Source organism: Thamnophis sirtalis, unplaced genomic scaffold (genome assembly GCF_051295495.1).
Source record: "Thamnophis sirtalis isolate CommonGarterSnake01/CBP01778 unplaced genomic scaffold, rThaSir2_p1.2 scaffold_13, whole genome shotgun sequence".
NCBI classification, from domain to species: Eukaryota; Metazoa; Chordata; class Lepidosauria; order Squamata; family Natricidae; genus Thamnophis; species Thamnophis sirtalis.
In genome coordinates this window covers 1752888-1768333 of record NW_028261393.1, presented here as the reverse complement: position 1 = coordinate 1768333, position 15446 = coordinate 1752888, and the positions used below count along the sequence as shown (strand labels likewise).

At 49.9% G+C, this 15446-nt stretch overlaps 1 protein-coding gene across 1 annotated transcript in view; it reads left to right on the top strand.

The window, feature by feature from the left end:
- The window catches only part of LOC148042878 (uncharacterized), a 23417-nt gene extending 8576 nt beyond the window's left edge, over positions 1–14841 (top strand). Inside the window, exons 6-14 of the mRNA XM_087727942.1 lie at positions 2169–2232; positions 5047–5301; positions 6793–6853; positions 7807–7937; positions 10185–10304; positions 11404–11450; positions 11682–11858; positions 13174–13300; positions 14405–14841. Coding sequence (XP_087584068.1) covers positions 2169–2232; positions 5047–5301; positions 6793–6853; positions 7807–7937; positions 10185–10304; positions 11404–11450; positions 11682–11858; positions 13174–13300; positions 14405–14745 — 1323 coding nt within the window. The 3' untranslated portion in view covers positions 14746–14841. The remainder of the gene's footprint in view (positions 1–2168; positions 2233–5046; positions 5302–6792; positions 6854–7806; positions 7938–10184; positions 10305–11403; positions 11451–11681; positions 11859–13173; positions 13301–14404) is intronic.
- Positions 14842–15446: the final 605 nt, after the last annotated feature.

Genomic DNA, 15446 nt, shown 5'->3' with positions numbered 1-15446 from the left:
ATTGATTTATTTATTTATTTATTAGACTTATATACCGCTTCATAGGGCTTTCAGCCCTCTCTAAGCGGTTTACAAATTTTTAGCAAATTGAGTCAGCAACTTGCCCCCAACAACAATCCGGGTCCTCATTTCACCCACCTCGGAAGGATGGAAGGCTGAGTCGACCTTGAGCCGGTGAGATTTGAACAGCCGAACTGCAGATCGCAGTCAGCTGAAGTGGCCTGCAGTACTGCACCCTAACCACTGCGCCACCTCGGCTCAACCGGCTTGCTTAGCAGTGGAAATTCTGGTTCCAACTGTGGTCGTATGCCGGGAATTACCTGTAAAGCCACATCCCCCGAAAAACCAAAATTACCCAGGTTAAGAAACGTTGAACCAGAAGTTGCAGATTGGAAAACAACGAAGATCTGTGAAGATTCTCCGTCATCCCAGACACGGTTTTCCCCAAAGGTGCCTTTTTCTTTTGGGAGGCAACTGGAGTTCCTTGTCTTTTTTCTTTGAAGATGTTTCTCTTCTCATCCAAGAAGCTTCTTCAGCTCTGACAGGACGGTGGAGAATGGGAAGGATTGATGCTCCTTGCAGACAGCTGGTCATTTGCTATATAGCTATACAATATGGGACGAAGACCCTTGGAATGGGGTGGGAATAGGAGGGGATTTCCAGAGGGAAAATTTGCAGACTGCGGGAACCATTTGCACCACTCAGGTGACCCTGAGGACACAGAGAAACCTCCAAGTGGCCTCAACGACCCTCTCAAAAGGATGCAAAGGACCAGCTGTCTGCAAGGAGCATCAACCCTTCCTTTCCCCACCATCCAGTCAGAGCCGAAGAAGCTTCTAGGATGAGAAGCGAAACCTCTTCAAACGGAAAAAACCAAGAAAGTTCAGTTGCCTTCTAAAACAAACCATCTTTGGGACAATGGAGACCATAATCTCTGTTGCAGCTCCAGCCCTCTGGAATGACCTCCCTGTCGAGATCCGGACCCTTACGACCCTCCCGGCCTTCCGCAAAGCCACCAAGTCCTGGCTGCTCCAGCTGGCCGGGGGGGCCTGTGAAATATCCAGCCCCACGGAAATTGTGAATGTTGTGGTTTTGTTTTTAAAGTGTTGTCTTTGTCTAGTTTTCCCCCTTTCCCTTGTCTGTTGTGAGCCGCCCGGAGTCCTTCGGGAGTGGGCGGCATACAAGACAAATCAAATCAAATCAAATAATGGGCAGAAAATGGGGCAGGCAGAGGCCAAAAATGGGAGCAATAGGATATGGGAACCCCTGTAGCATCGGGAGGCCGATCCAACCGACAGTCATCTGCTTGTGCTTAATCCGGCTGTGCTGAATCTGAATCTGAAACAGGCTGTTTGCTATTTGCTGCAAGGAGGCAAATGGCTGGGAGGCAGAAGCCACAGGCTGAACTCCCACTGCTAATCCTCCTTCCCTCCCTTTGGCTCTGGACGAGGGTCTCCAGCTGTGTTTTCCAACCTTGGTAACTTTAAGACCTGTAGATTTCCAGCTCCCAGAATTCCCTGGCTGGCTGGGGAATTCTGGGACTCGAAGTCCAGCCGACTCAAAGTTGCCAAAGTTTTGGGGTACTCTGAGGGACCTTAACAGACCTAGCTGAGAAGCTGACTAATCTCCCTTCAGTTGGTGCTCCAGATGTTGTGGGATTAAACTTTGTGGCTTTCTTTTGCCACAATCATTCTACTTTTTTTTTACATTATTATTACTTAATCAATTAATTTTTCTGCATCCAGTTCAACCGAGTGGGAAGTCTGGCTTTGATATAGCAATAGCAGTTAGACTTATATACCGCTTCATAGGGCTTTCAGCCCTCTCTAAGCGGTTTACAGAGTCAGCATATATTGCCCCCACAATCCGGGTCCTCATTTCACCCACCTCGGAAGGACGGAAGGCTGAGTCAACCCTGAGCCGGTGAGATTTGAACCGCCGAACTGCAGATAGCAGTCAGCTGAAGTGGCCTGCAGTACTGCACTCTACCCACTGCGCCACCTCGGCTCTTTATGGTAGAAAGGGTTTCGTTCTCCTTCAGTCAGTTGGCATATAGAACTGAGCAAAGAACTGGAACCGTTGGGGGCAGATGGGGGGTGCCACATCTGGGGTTTCCAGATGTTCAGGCGGGGGAATGTGTTGGTGAACTTCTGCCTTGTCCCTTCTAGCGCTCGTACTCTCTGGTTCTGGAGGCCTGGGACGCGGTCAACGCCAGTGATGTCACCAGCCCAGGTAAGAGGTCCTTTTTCTCCTGTGATGATGGGTGCAAGGCTGTGGTGGATCCCTCTCCCCGTCGCTACCGGTACACTCTGTGCACAGGGCTCGGCGTCCTGGTTGTGCATGCACACGCCACCGCCCCTGCCACACCCAGCTGCTCCTCGGAGGTCGCGCAGGCTCCACACCTATTAAAAATAGGTATGGAACGGCAGGGGAGTGGGTGTGTGTGTGTAAACAAATCACCGTACCAGTTTGGTGGCTCGTGCTCCCATCTACTACCTCCTGCCGATCACCTCCCATAGACCGATTAGATCACACAGGTTAGGCCTTCTCCGGATCCCATCTGCCAGCCAGTGTCGGCTGGCGACTCCCCGGGGGAGAGCCTTCTCTGTTGCAGCTCCAGCCCTCTGGAACGAGCTCCCCGTGGAGATCCGGACCCTCACTACCCTCCCGGCCTTCCGCAAAGCCGTTAAGTCCTGGCTGCTCCAGCAGGCCGGGGGGCTTTCGAAATATCCAGCCCCTCGGAAATTGTGACTGTTGTATATTTTAATATGTTGTCTTGTGTATTATCCCCTTCCCTTGTTTTATTGTACGCCGCCCGGAGTCCTTCGGGAGTGGGCGGCATACAAGCTCAATAAAACGAAACGAAACTATGCCCGTACTGAGCCGTACTGGCCAGAACCCTCTACTGGAGCAAGTAGGAAAAGATGGGAGGTTCAGCACACCTGGATTTATATATATATATATTTATATATATATAAATATATATTTATATATATATATTTATATATTTATATTTATATATATATATATATATATATATATATATATATATATATATATATATATATATATATATATATATATATATATATATATATATATATATATATATATATATATATATATATATATATATATATATATATATATATATATATATATATATATATATATTCCAGTTAGGAAGTGGCTGAACTAGTTGTTAGCTGCGTAGGAAAGATTGTGAGAACAATAATTGTAGCTCTGGGCTTTCATTTCTCCTTTCAGCTACATTCCTGATCCCTGAGCCCTGGACTAGTCACTGGCCTCTGGCCCGTAAAAACTGGAACTTCCATGGAGGGTGGCAGTCTACCTCTGAAATAGCAGTTGCCAGGAATAAGCCGGAAGAGAGGGCTCGTTGATGGCTTTCCGGGGACGGGGGACAACGGCAGATGCAGGGGGAGGGAGCGGGTGGGTAAATGAGTTTAAATTTTCACCCCTGGTGGTGCAGTGGCAGGCGGTGTGTCAGCCTTGTTGTGGACTGGTAATTTGTGCTCCTTTGCAGCTCGGCCCCGGGGCACTCAAAATGTTTGGGACTATTGAGTTTATGATTAAGGTATAAAACATAGGTGAAAATGAAAGCGGGAAAAAGGGAAGGGATGCAGGATAAGAAGAAACACGGAGCAAAACAATGCAGGGATATTATTATTTTTTTACTCTATTCGGGTGCAGTAAAACACAGATCCATCCTCAGCTTCTTGCCTTACATTTGCAGGAAATAGAAGCCGTTTCTATAATAGCCAAGTTAATCTAGTCCTCCAAAACCTAAAATCAAAATTTAATTTTGTTTTCTCTTTCGAGCATAAAGTCCAGAAGCGGTTTTTCAAATGGAAACAAAACTAGATAACTCCTTCTCTTTAATTAAACAATTAACTCTGCCCGCTCTGAAAAAACGCCATCGCTTTTTTCCATCCATTCTTCCATTCTCTCCATTTCTACTGGTATAAAAGTCTTGGCAGCTGTCAACATCGATGAGAACCAAGTTCCGGATTTCGGACCGTTTGATGATCCGTTTGAATTGGATTGAATATGTCAGTTTTGTAACTCCCAGGTCCTTGGTGCGCTCTGAGCTTGGCTGTTTTCGTGCACGCATTTCATGACCCAACTAGATCATAATTGGTGCTAGAAGGGAGTGGGTTTTGTGGAGAGGAAGAGGAGGGGAAGGAGAAGGAGGAGAAGGAGAAAGAGAAGGACTGTGGCTTCCTTGGTGCTCTCTGAGCTTGTTGGTTTTCTTGCAGACGTTTCGTGACCAAACTAGGGAACATCATGAGTGCTAGAAGGGAGGGGGGATTGCAGGGGGGGGGGAGGAGGAGGAGGAGGAGGAGGAGGAGGAGACATTGCAGACATTTCATTACCCAGCTGAGGTGTTGTGGTCTTTTTTGCCTTTTTTCTTTTTTAATTGTCTCTTTTGAAAGGTGTGTAAATGTGGTTCATCTCTGTGTGCCTGTTGATGGCCGATTTGTCTGAATGCCAACCTTCCAGAAATCCCCTTGTTGTTCTTGAACTTAATGGGTCCAGGATGCTCCTAGACTCCCAGTTGCAGACATTTCATTACCCAGCTGAGGTGTTGTGGTCTTTTTTGCCTTTTTTTCTTTTTTAATTGCCTCTTTTGAAAGGTGTGTAAATGTGGTTCATCTCTGTGTGCCTGTTGATGGCCGATTCGTCTGAATGCCAACCTTCCAGAAATCCCCTTGTTGTTCTTGAACTTAATGGGTCCAGGATGCTCCTAGTTGAAACTATGGTGACCTTTGTCCGTGTGTTGTGCAGTTAAGGTGTTTTCACCCTGTCTTCTGACTGCTTGTTGGTGGTGTCCACGGACGCAAATCTTCTGTCTCGTAGTGACTGTGGCAGTCCGCGCACTGTATGATGCAGGCGCCGCCGGCTTTTTTCTCCGGGGGCTGCTGGCTCTTTGGGTTTTGTGCCTCCCACCAGATGTGGAGGTGGTGGTGGTGATGGAGAACAGGACCCCCCCCTCCCCACCTTCATCTTCCTCCCCTTCCTTGGCAGGCTCCGGGCAGCTGATCGAGAGGGTGACCCGTTCGGGTATGGTGAACCCAGGCGACGGCTGGCAGCGTTTAGGGCATCGCGGGCGCAGCGCCCTGCTGGAGTGCCGGCTGCGGGTGCGCTGCCACGAGCACTACTACGGGCCCTCGTGCAACCTGCTCTGCAGGCCCCGCGACGACTTCTTCGGGCACCACAGCTGTGACGCGGCCGGCAACAAGGTCTGTCTGGACGGCTGGACGGGAAACAAGTGCCAGCGGGGTATGTTCCGGGGCTGGCGGGCTGGCGCGGGGCAGGGCGAGAAATAAGGGTCTAGAAAAGGGCAGGCTGCCCCATTGCTGTGGTTATCCTGCTCCAATTCCCCCCCTCCCCCCCAGAAGGTATCTTGGGGGAGTGTCAAAAAAGATGGATGCAAGGGAGGGGAAATTGTGGACATTTTTCTGAGCCACGGTGGTGCAGTGGTTAAATGCAGCACTGCAGGCTACTGCTAGATCAGCAGTTCAGCGGTTCAAATCCCACCGGCTCAGGGTTGACTCAGCCTTCCATCCTTCCGAGGTGGGTAAAATGAGAACCCGGATTGTTGGGGGCAATATGCTGACTCTCTGTAAACCGCTTAGAGAGGGCTGAAAGCCCTATGAAGCGGTATATAAGTCTACTGCTATTGCTATTGCTATTGCTGAGACGGGGAATAGACCAACAGATCAAAATGATGGGAGTAGCTGCATCCCCAACCCACCCCCTGTATTTCTGTGGGTCCCCTGTGCATTAAAAGGGCGGGTGGGGCTTCATCACATGTTCCCAGCTGCCACCTTGATGTTTTTTTGACATCTGGAGGATGTCCCTGTGTCTCACTGTCCTTGAGATGCGGCAACCTGATAGTCCACCTCAAAAACAGAGTTAGCGGTTAGACTTATATACCGCTTCATAGGGCTTTCAGCCCTCTCTAAGCGGTTTTACAGAGTCAGCATATCGCCCCCAACAATCTGGGTCCTCATTTCACCCAGATAGATAGATAGATGATAGATAATAGATAGATAGATAGATAGATAGATATAGAGAGAGGGAGAGATAGATATAGAGGGAGGGAGGGAGAGATAGATATAGATAGATATAGATAGAATAGATAGATAGATAGATAGATAGATAGATAGATAGATAGATAGATAGCAATAGCAGTTAGACTTATATACCGCTTCATAGGGCTTTCAGCCCTCTCTAAGCGGTTTACAGAGTCCCCCACAGTCTGGGTCCTCATTTCATCCACCTCGGAAGGATGGAAGGCTGAGTCAACCCTGAGCCGGTGAGATTTGAACCGCCGAACTGCAGATAACAGTCAGCTGAAGTGGCTGCAGTACAGCACTTTAACCACTGTGCCACCTTGGCTCTAGCCTCCCTTCCTTAACCCCCGATCTCACCTGTGGCCAGGTAGACCGGCCCCTCTCCCTTCTCCGCGCACACCTAGCGATGCGAAATCCTGTAGGGTCTTCAGGCTGGGCGGCCCCATCCCTGCGTCCTTTCAATCCTTCCCTCCAACACCAAAACAAGGACTTTCCTCACCGGTGCAAATCCCCTCCCTTCGCTCCCTCCTTGCCAGCCCTTTGAGGTAGGCCAGGTCTCTCACCACCATACCTGAAGGATCATTCAGGTGCGCCCCCCCAAGAAGGGCGCAGCCATGTCCTTGCAGCAGCGTTCAAGACCCACTCGGGAGCCTCGCCCGATGTTGCAAACCCCCCTCTTTGTGCTCTGTTGCAGCTGTTTGTCGTCCGGGCTGCCACAAGACGCACGGCTTTTGCGAGGTGCCTGGGGAGTGCAGGTGAGAAGCAAGCAGGGGGGGGGGAGGGGGTTCTGACCCTTGGGCCTTCCCTCAAGCCCTCACTTAGCCAGCAACGATGAAACTGGGGGCCAGCAAGTTCCCAAATCTTGGTCTGATGCTGGTTTAGTTGGTCGTACTCCTGCCGCACAATCCGGCGAGAAAAACATGCCTTTCCTTCGTGGAACGGGAGTGCAAGGAAGATTGGGGGGAGTGGGGCGCCCATGATGTTATGAGGGGTGGGGGCTGAGCTCTTCGAGATTGTCCAGACAAGAAGCACCATTATGGGGGCCAAGTCCATCTTTCCTGTGAGGTCACATTAGCAGCTGAATCTTGCCATCCGAATGGGCTTATTGGAAACGTTTTTTCACATTACTTTCTCGGCTGGGGCCCAACGCCCTGTTATCCGACCGCTGTCTTTGGTAGCAAGCCTTCTTCCTGTCCTTCAAGGACGTTCCTTATGCCAGGGGTGTCCAAACTTGGGAACTTTAAGACTTGTGGACTTCAACTCCCAGAATTCCCCAGCCAGAGGTTTCTTGGTGCTTTCGTCTTCCTTTTCTCCCTTCTCTCTTCTTCTCTCTCTAAGAAGTTGACAAGTCTTAAAGTTCCCAGGTTCGGCCACCCCTGCCTCATGCCCTCGACCTCGTCAACCTTGGCAACTTTAAGACTTCAACTCCCAGAATCCCCCAGCTGGAGAGAGGTTGCTCGGAGGACTGGGGGGGGGGTGCAAGGGACATACGCAGTTTTGCGTGCTGGCTGCGTCCCACGGATGGGGCTTCGCTGGTTTGCGCTGACCAATTTTGGGCATGCCACAGGCTGGTGCCAGTGCCACAGACCAGGGGTTGGGGGCCCTGTTTTACAGGATCAGATTGGGGCAAGTCTGACCTAGCTGCTCCCCCCACCCCCCCCAATTTCAAGGCCATTGGCTGTGCAATAACCCCCCCTTCCCTTCTCAGGTGCCATTACGGCTGGACGGGCGAGCACTGTGACCGGTGTCTGCTCTTCCCGGGCTGCGTCCACGGGAGCTGCACCGTGCCCTGGAAGTGCGACTGCGAGACCAACTGGGGGGGGCTTCTGTGTGACAAGGGTGAGCCCCCGTCCCCTCCTCGGCCCTGCTCAGGGGGTCCCTGTGTTGAGATGGGAAGAAAGGGGGCAGCGGAGACTCTCCCCCAAGAGGCAAAACCTCCATTTACAAAAGTTTGTTTAGTGAAGTTGCAACAGCCCTGAAAATAGTCTCTTAGGACCATTTTTCACACTTAACGACTGTCGCATCCTTCTGGCCAGGTTCATATTTATGACTGTTGCAGCATCCCGGAATTACGTGATCCACTTTTACAACCTTCTGACCTGCAAACTCAGTGGGGACGCCAGAGTCACTTAACTAACTAACTAACTAACTAACTAACTAACTAACTAACTAACTAACTAACTAACTAACTAACTAACTAACTAAATAGCTAAATAGCTAAATAGCTAAATAGCTAAACAACTAAACAACTAAACAACTAGCTAACTAGCTAACTAGCTAAATAACTAAATAACTAAACAACTAACTAAATAACTAAATAACTAACTAAACAACTAAACAACTAACTAACTAACTAAGTAAGTAAACTAAATAGCTAAATAGCTAAATAGCTAAATAGCTAAATAGCTAAATAACTAAATAACTAAACAACTAACTAATTAACTAACTAACTAGCTAAATAACTAAATAACTAAACAACTAACTAAATAACTAAATAACTAAATAACTAACTAAACAACTAACTAACTAACTAATTAAATAACTAAACAACTAAACAACTAACTAAATAACTAAATAACTAAACAACTGTTGTGATTCACTTAACAACCGTGGCAAGAAAGGTCGTAAAATGGGACAAAACTGACTTAACAAATGTCTCCCTTAGCAACAGAAATTTGGGGCTCCATCGTGGTCGTAACTTGAGGATTCCCTCTATTTTGCAACCAGCCTCCATTCAACATGGTGGTCCCCAATTCCGGAGAGTCCTCGACTTCCGACCGCAATTGGGATGGGAAAAATTAGTTGTTACGTGGTGAGGTCATTAAGTGAGACATCACACAACTGCACCCTGGTTTTGACAACCTTTTTGATGCGGTCATTAAGTGAGACTGGGACTGATGACCTTCCATGCCGGCTGGAAGCTGGCTAGGAAGGTGCCAGACGGTGGTCACATGACTGCAGGGACCCTGCAATGGTCATAAGTGTGAGGACCGGCTATCAATCCCTTCTTTTCAGGGCCAGTGTAAATTCAAACCACCACCAAACAAACTCGTAAACCAGTTTCAAACCATGGTTTGTGTTGCTGCCCTTTTCCTTACTATTGCAATGATGGCTAGTTTAGCTTGCAGCAAAGTAGGAGGAGCCAAAGACCCCCAACTCATTTTCCTTCCTCTCCCCCTCCTTCAAAAGGAGACCCCCCAGCTGGCCCACCTGATCAAGGGGGTTTGTGAGGGTGAAAGTTCACATCCACACCACCAGAGGGCGCTAGCTTGGAACGTCCATTTTCAATCAATGCTTGTTATCCTTGCTAAAATAAGTTAAGGGGGAAACCGAGATACTCCTCGACTTATGAGCCCAAGGGGACAGGAATTTCCGTCACTAAGCAAGGCGGTTATTAAGTGAATTGAACCCAACTTTACCAGCTTTCTTGCCACAGGGGTTAAACAAATCGCTCCAGTGGTTTAACTAATGTAGCAAACGTAAAATGGGGGAAGCACAAACGTCTCACTGAACAACATCAATGCTGGGCTCAATCGGGGTCGTAAGTCGAGGACTACCTGTAATGGCTTCCCAATTAATTACTTTGAGGATTTATTTATTTATTCAAAAGGAAGGAAATAAGAGAAGCTGGGACAATTTTAACAAGAAAGTCCTTGGTGGTCCTTCCCCCCTCCCACACTAACCTTTGGAGAAGGTTGCGCCAACCACAATAGCAATAGCAGTTAGACTTATATACCGCTTCCTAGGGCTTTCAGCCCTCTCTAAGCGGTTTACAGAGTCAGCATATCGCCCCCAACAACAATCCAGGTCCTCATTTTACCCACCTCGGAAGGATGGAAGGCTGAGTCAACCCTGAGCCGGTGAGATTTGAACCGCTGAACTGCAGATAATAGTCAGCTGAAGTGGCCTGCAGTACTGCACCCTAACCACTGTGCCACCTCGGCTCCTATATGGGCGGCATTTCAGCCAGAAGCTGGCAGGGAGATGGGTGACCCAGAGTGGCGCCTTTTTCTGGATCCAGGCGGAACGGGGCAGCCTTGGATCGGATCCCCCCCAAACCCTTCCCTCTTCTCCCTTCTTGCTCAGACCTGAATTATTGTGGATCTCAGCGCCCCTGTCAGAATGGGGGCACCTGCTCCAACAAGGAACCGGATGAATACGAGTGCCTTTGCCCGGAAGGATTTGGTGGGCGTAACTGCCAGAATGGTGAGGAGAGGAAGCCAGCCAGGGATGGCAAAAGACGTGGGATCTGGGGGGGCGGGCGGGTGAGGGGTTTTCCAAACCTCCTGGGCATTCTGGAGAGGCCGGGGAGAAACGGAAAGGACCACCCAGCCAGGGGCATTTTTTAAAGACCTGTCCTTTCTGTGGTCACCTGCATATGGCATTAGAGAAGAGGGTCCGATGGGCAGCCCTGGGAAACTCACTTCCAATCCTTGTTTGATCAAAAACTTGAATGAGTTAGTTGAGTTGAGCTACATAGCACTGATGATGTTCCCTAGTTGGGTCATGAGACGTCTACAAGAAAACCTCCAAGCTCAAAGAGTACCAGGGACCCAACAGTCCTCCTCCTCCTCTTCCTCCTCCTCCCAGAATTCCCCAGCTAATAAGTTTTAAAGTAGATGGACTTCAACTCCCAGAATTCCCCAGCTAATAAGCTTTAAGGTAGATGGACTTCAACTCCCAGAATTCCCCAGCTAATAAGCTTTAAGGTAGATGGACTTCAACTCCCAGAATTCTCCAGCTAATAAGCTTTAAGGTAGATGGACTTCAACTCCCAGAATTCCCCAGCTAATAAGCTTTAAGGTAGATGGACTTCAACTCCCAGAATTCCCCAGCTAATAAGCTTTGAGGTGGATGGACTTCAACTCCCAGAATTCCCCAGCTAATAAGCTTTAAGGTAGATGGACTTCAACTCCCAGAATTCCCCAGCTAATAAGCTTTAAGGTAGATGGACTTCAACTCCCAGAATTCCCCAACCAACATGCTTTAAGATGTGTGAACTCCAATTCCTAGAATTCTGGGGATTGAACTTCACCCATCTTAAAGTTGCCAAGTTGGGGAAAGAAGGCTCTTAAATGAAATGGATGAAAATTGGAGAGACTTGGTGTCAGATCGGCCCTTAGGCCGACCTCCCAGGGTCGTTGTAGCAGGAAAAGATCGGAGGAAGAGGGTGCCGGGTTCTCAGCCTCAAGAGACCTAGAAACCCTCGAGGCAAAACCGTCTAAATAACTGGTTCTTTAATTGCAGCTTTCAAGGTTCTTTCAATCAATAATCTCTCTCTTTTTTTAATCCACTTTCTGCGCAGGGATGAATTTGTGCCAAAAGAGATGCCGAAACGGAGGCGCCTGCCAGGTCTGTGTGTAAAAATCTGCAATCTTAGGATAATTAAAGAAGATTATAGTTTTATATCCTGCTTTCCCCCTCTTCGTAAAGGGGCAAAACTCACTGAACAAATTTCCCACTTAGCCATAGAAATTTGGGGGGTCCATTGCGGCCGTAAGCCGAGGACTGCCCGTATCCCGCTCTGCTCGTTGCCCTGACCTCCCGCCCCCCCTTCTTTTCACCCCTTCCCCCCCCCCACAGGTGGAGGCTGGCAGGCAGAGCTGCTTGTGCCAACCAGGGTACACGGGTGCCGAGTGCGAGAGCCAGCAGAGGTCTTGCCGAGATGCCCCCTGCCTGCACGGCGGGCAGTGCCAGCAGGCGGAGAACCGGACCTTCTTTTGCAGATGCCCTCTGGGCTTTAGCGGGAAGTGGTGCGAGGTAATTGAACCCGGGGTGGTGGTGGGGGTGGTGGAAACGCTGCAAAATCCCAGGGATTGTTGGGCCAGGCGGGAGGGGGGTTCCTCCGTTTCATTTATGCCAGTGTTTCTCAACCTTGGCAACTTGAAGATGTCCGGACTTCAACTCCCAGAATTCCCCAGCAGTGGTTAGGACAGTGTTTCTCAACCGTGGCAACTTGAAGATGTCCGGACTTCAACTCCCAGAATTCCCCAGCAGTGATTAGGACAGTGTTTCTCAACCTTGGCAACTTGAAGATGTCCGGACTTCAACTCCCAGAATCCCCCAGCCAGCGAATGCTGGCTGGGGGATTCTGGGAGTTGAAGTCCGGACATCTTCAAGTTGCCAAGGTTGAGAAACACTGATTTATGCATTTGTATGCTGCTTGTGTTATTCTTACAAATGACTTCAGTGAAGATACTTAATAATCCCTCCTCCCCCTCTTTTCCCCACCACAACAACCTTGCGAGGTAGGTTGGGCTGAGAGGAAGCCCAAAGGCGCCCAGCTAGCTTTCACGCTGAAGGCAGGACTAGAACTCCCAGTCTCCTGGTGATTGGCCCAAAGTCATCCTGTCGGCTTTCATGCCTAAGGTGGGGCTAGAACTCCCGGTCTCCTGGTGATGGGCCCAAAGGCACCCAGCCAGCTTTCATTCCTAAGGCAGGGCTAGAATTCACTGTCTCCTGGTGATTGACTCACCCAACTGGCTTTCGTGGCTGAGGCAGAACTAGAACTCCCTGTCTCCTGGTGATAGGCCCAAAGTTACCAGGCAGTTTTCATGCCTAAGGTGGGGCTAGAACTCACCGCCTCGTTAGTGTTTGGGCCAAAGACGCCCAGCCAGCTTTCATTCCTAAGGGAGGACTAGAATTCACCGTCTCCTAGTCTTTGACGCAACGTCTCCCAACTGACTTTTATTCTTAATCTTAATTTATTCCTGTGCTACTCACTCCTGGGTGTGAGAGGCACAAATTTACCCAGCCGGTTTTCGTATCTAATGCAGAACTAGAACTCCCAATCTCCATTGTGATTGGCCGAAACCTGCTCAGCTGGGATTTTGTGCCTAAGGCAGGACTAGAACTCACTGTCTTCTGGTTCCTAGCCCGGTGCCTCTCCACTTAGACCAAACTGGCTTGTGAGTCGCCTTCCCCAGGCCCCATAATGCACAGACATCTGGAGCGGAGAGGCCGGGAAGAGTAAAACAATGGGCCCCCCTCCCACACCTGTTTTCACAGATAATGAATGACTATCCCCCCCCCCTCTTTCTCCCTGCCACCCCCCTCCTCCAACTCTCTCCCGCAGGTCACTGCCCACCTGTGCTCCCCGAATCCTTGCCCCAAAGGTGCCATCTGCCAAGATGGAGGAGGAAGCTACACCTGCTTGTGCCCTGAAGGTGCTCCGTGTCAGACCCTGCAAGACCCCTGCTTGGGCGAGGGGTGCAAAGGTGGGTCCTGGGCAGGGGGAGGGTCTCCCCAGCCAAAAAGCACTCCGCAGGCAGTTGAAAGTTGCAGCGTTGGCAGATCTGGGCATTCATGCCGATCTTCTGTGTTTCTCAACTACTGGAAGGAAGTTGGGCGGACTTCGATTCCCAGAAATCCCCAGCCAGCAGAGGGGAATTCTGGGAGTTGAAGTCCACCTATCTTCCAGGGACCAAGGTTGAGAAATTCTGATTTACAACCGCCAATAGAAAACATCTCTAATACCAATTGGTATGACCCTCCACCCAAATTTATTTGGGCAAACCCTTAAAATCTGGCTCTTCTCCCTAATCTTAGAGGATCGCTTGTCCCCCTTTTATTTATTTATTTTATTTATTTATTTATTAGACTTATATACCGCTTCATAGGGCTTTCAGCCCTCTCTAAGCGGTTTACAGATTTTTAGCAAATTGAGTCAGCAACTTGCCCCCACAGTCCGGGTCCTCATTTCACCCACTTCAGAAGGATGGAAGGCTGAGTCGACCTTGAGCCGGTGAGATTTGAACCGCTGAACTGCAGATCACAGTCAGCTGAAGTGGCCTGCAGTACTGCACCCTAACCACTGCACCACCTCGGCTCCTTTTGAGGGTTTGACGATGGCGGCTGCTTTTCCAGTCATAATATTTTTGTAGAATTCTTTTTTTAGTAGCTTTGTGGGGTAGGCTGCTCGGAATCAGGATGGAATTGGGTAAAAAGAAAATTTGTTTTCATAAAAAGAAGGACTCGGGGTGACGGGAGATATTTGAGGGGCTGCCCCCGAAGAAGAGGGAGTCAAGCTATTCTCCAAAGCACCTCAGGGCAGGACAAGAAGCAATGGGTGGAAACTAATCAAGGAGAGAAGCAATCTGGAATTAAAGAGAAACTTTTAGACAGTGAGCACAATTAACCAGTGGAACAACTTGCCACCAGAAGTTGTGAGTGCTTAAAAACTGGAGGTCTTTAAGAAGGGATTGGAGAACTATTTGTATATTGTTTCCTGCCTGAGCAAGGGGGTTGGACTAGAAGACCTCCAAGGTCCCTTTTCCAACACTCTTTTCCAAATATGCTTCCCTTAGGAGAAACCAACGCAGCCTTCCTGTCTGCCGTCCTCCTTCCGTTCCTCCTCCTCGCCGGAGGGCTCCCTGTTTTGGTGCTGCTCACGATGCTTTGCCTTCAATACCGCTTCCCGCCGAGAGTCCCCGGTCAAACAGAGCCTCCGGCCAACAACAGCCTGCGGCCGGACGCCGTCCATCTCATCCGCAACCTCACCCAGGGGGAGGCCGAGCGAGGGATGGCGGGGCTCCCTGCCGGAGTGCCTCCTTCTCCCGAGCTCTCCAAGGTGGACATCTCCAACCAGGAGAGGGCCAAGATCAACCGGTTGAACGCCGGCCCGGTTTTAGCCAGGCCGCCTCTCTGACCAGAAGGGGATGGCGGAGGAGTGGTGGGCACCGGTGGGCGCTTCTCCTGCGGAACAGAGGACCTGATCCCAGCCTTCCTTCTGATTCTCTCCGTAAGCGAGTGGACGACACCCGCCTTCAAGCCTTCCTGTCTTCCCAGGCAGATGTACCACTGGTCTAGCTGCCGGCCCATCAGCTAGGAGGGAAAGACCTGAAGGGTGAGGGAGGGTCTCTGGGCTCTCCTATGCCTGATCAGGCAACACAACATCCCCCAAAGAAGCTGCGTTTGCAAGAGCAAATAAGCGCCTGATCTTTGGAAATAATTTGACCGGGCGCACATCTGCCCACCGATGGGCTACGTCTGGCAATAGCAATAGCAATAGCAGTTAGACTTATATACCGCTTCATAGGGCTTCCAGCCCTCTCTAAGCGGTTTACAGAGTCAGCATATATCGCCCCCAACAACAATCTGGGTCCTCATTTTACCCACCTCGGAAGGATGGAAGGCTGAGTCAACCCTGAGCCGGTGAGATTTGAACCGCCGAACTGCAGAACTGCAGTCAGCTGAAGTAGCCTGCAGTGCTGCATTTAACCACTGCGCCACCTTGGCAAGCAACACCCCCCTCCCCAAATGGGACTGCAAGGCGGAGGGGCCACCCCCCCTCCCCATGCACCCTGCACCACCCCCACTTAATATTCGGTGGCTTCTCACCCCCCCATC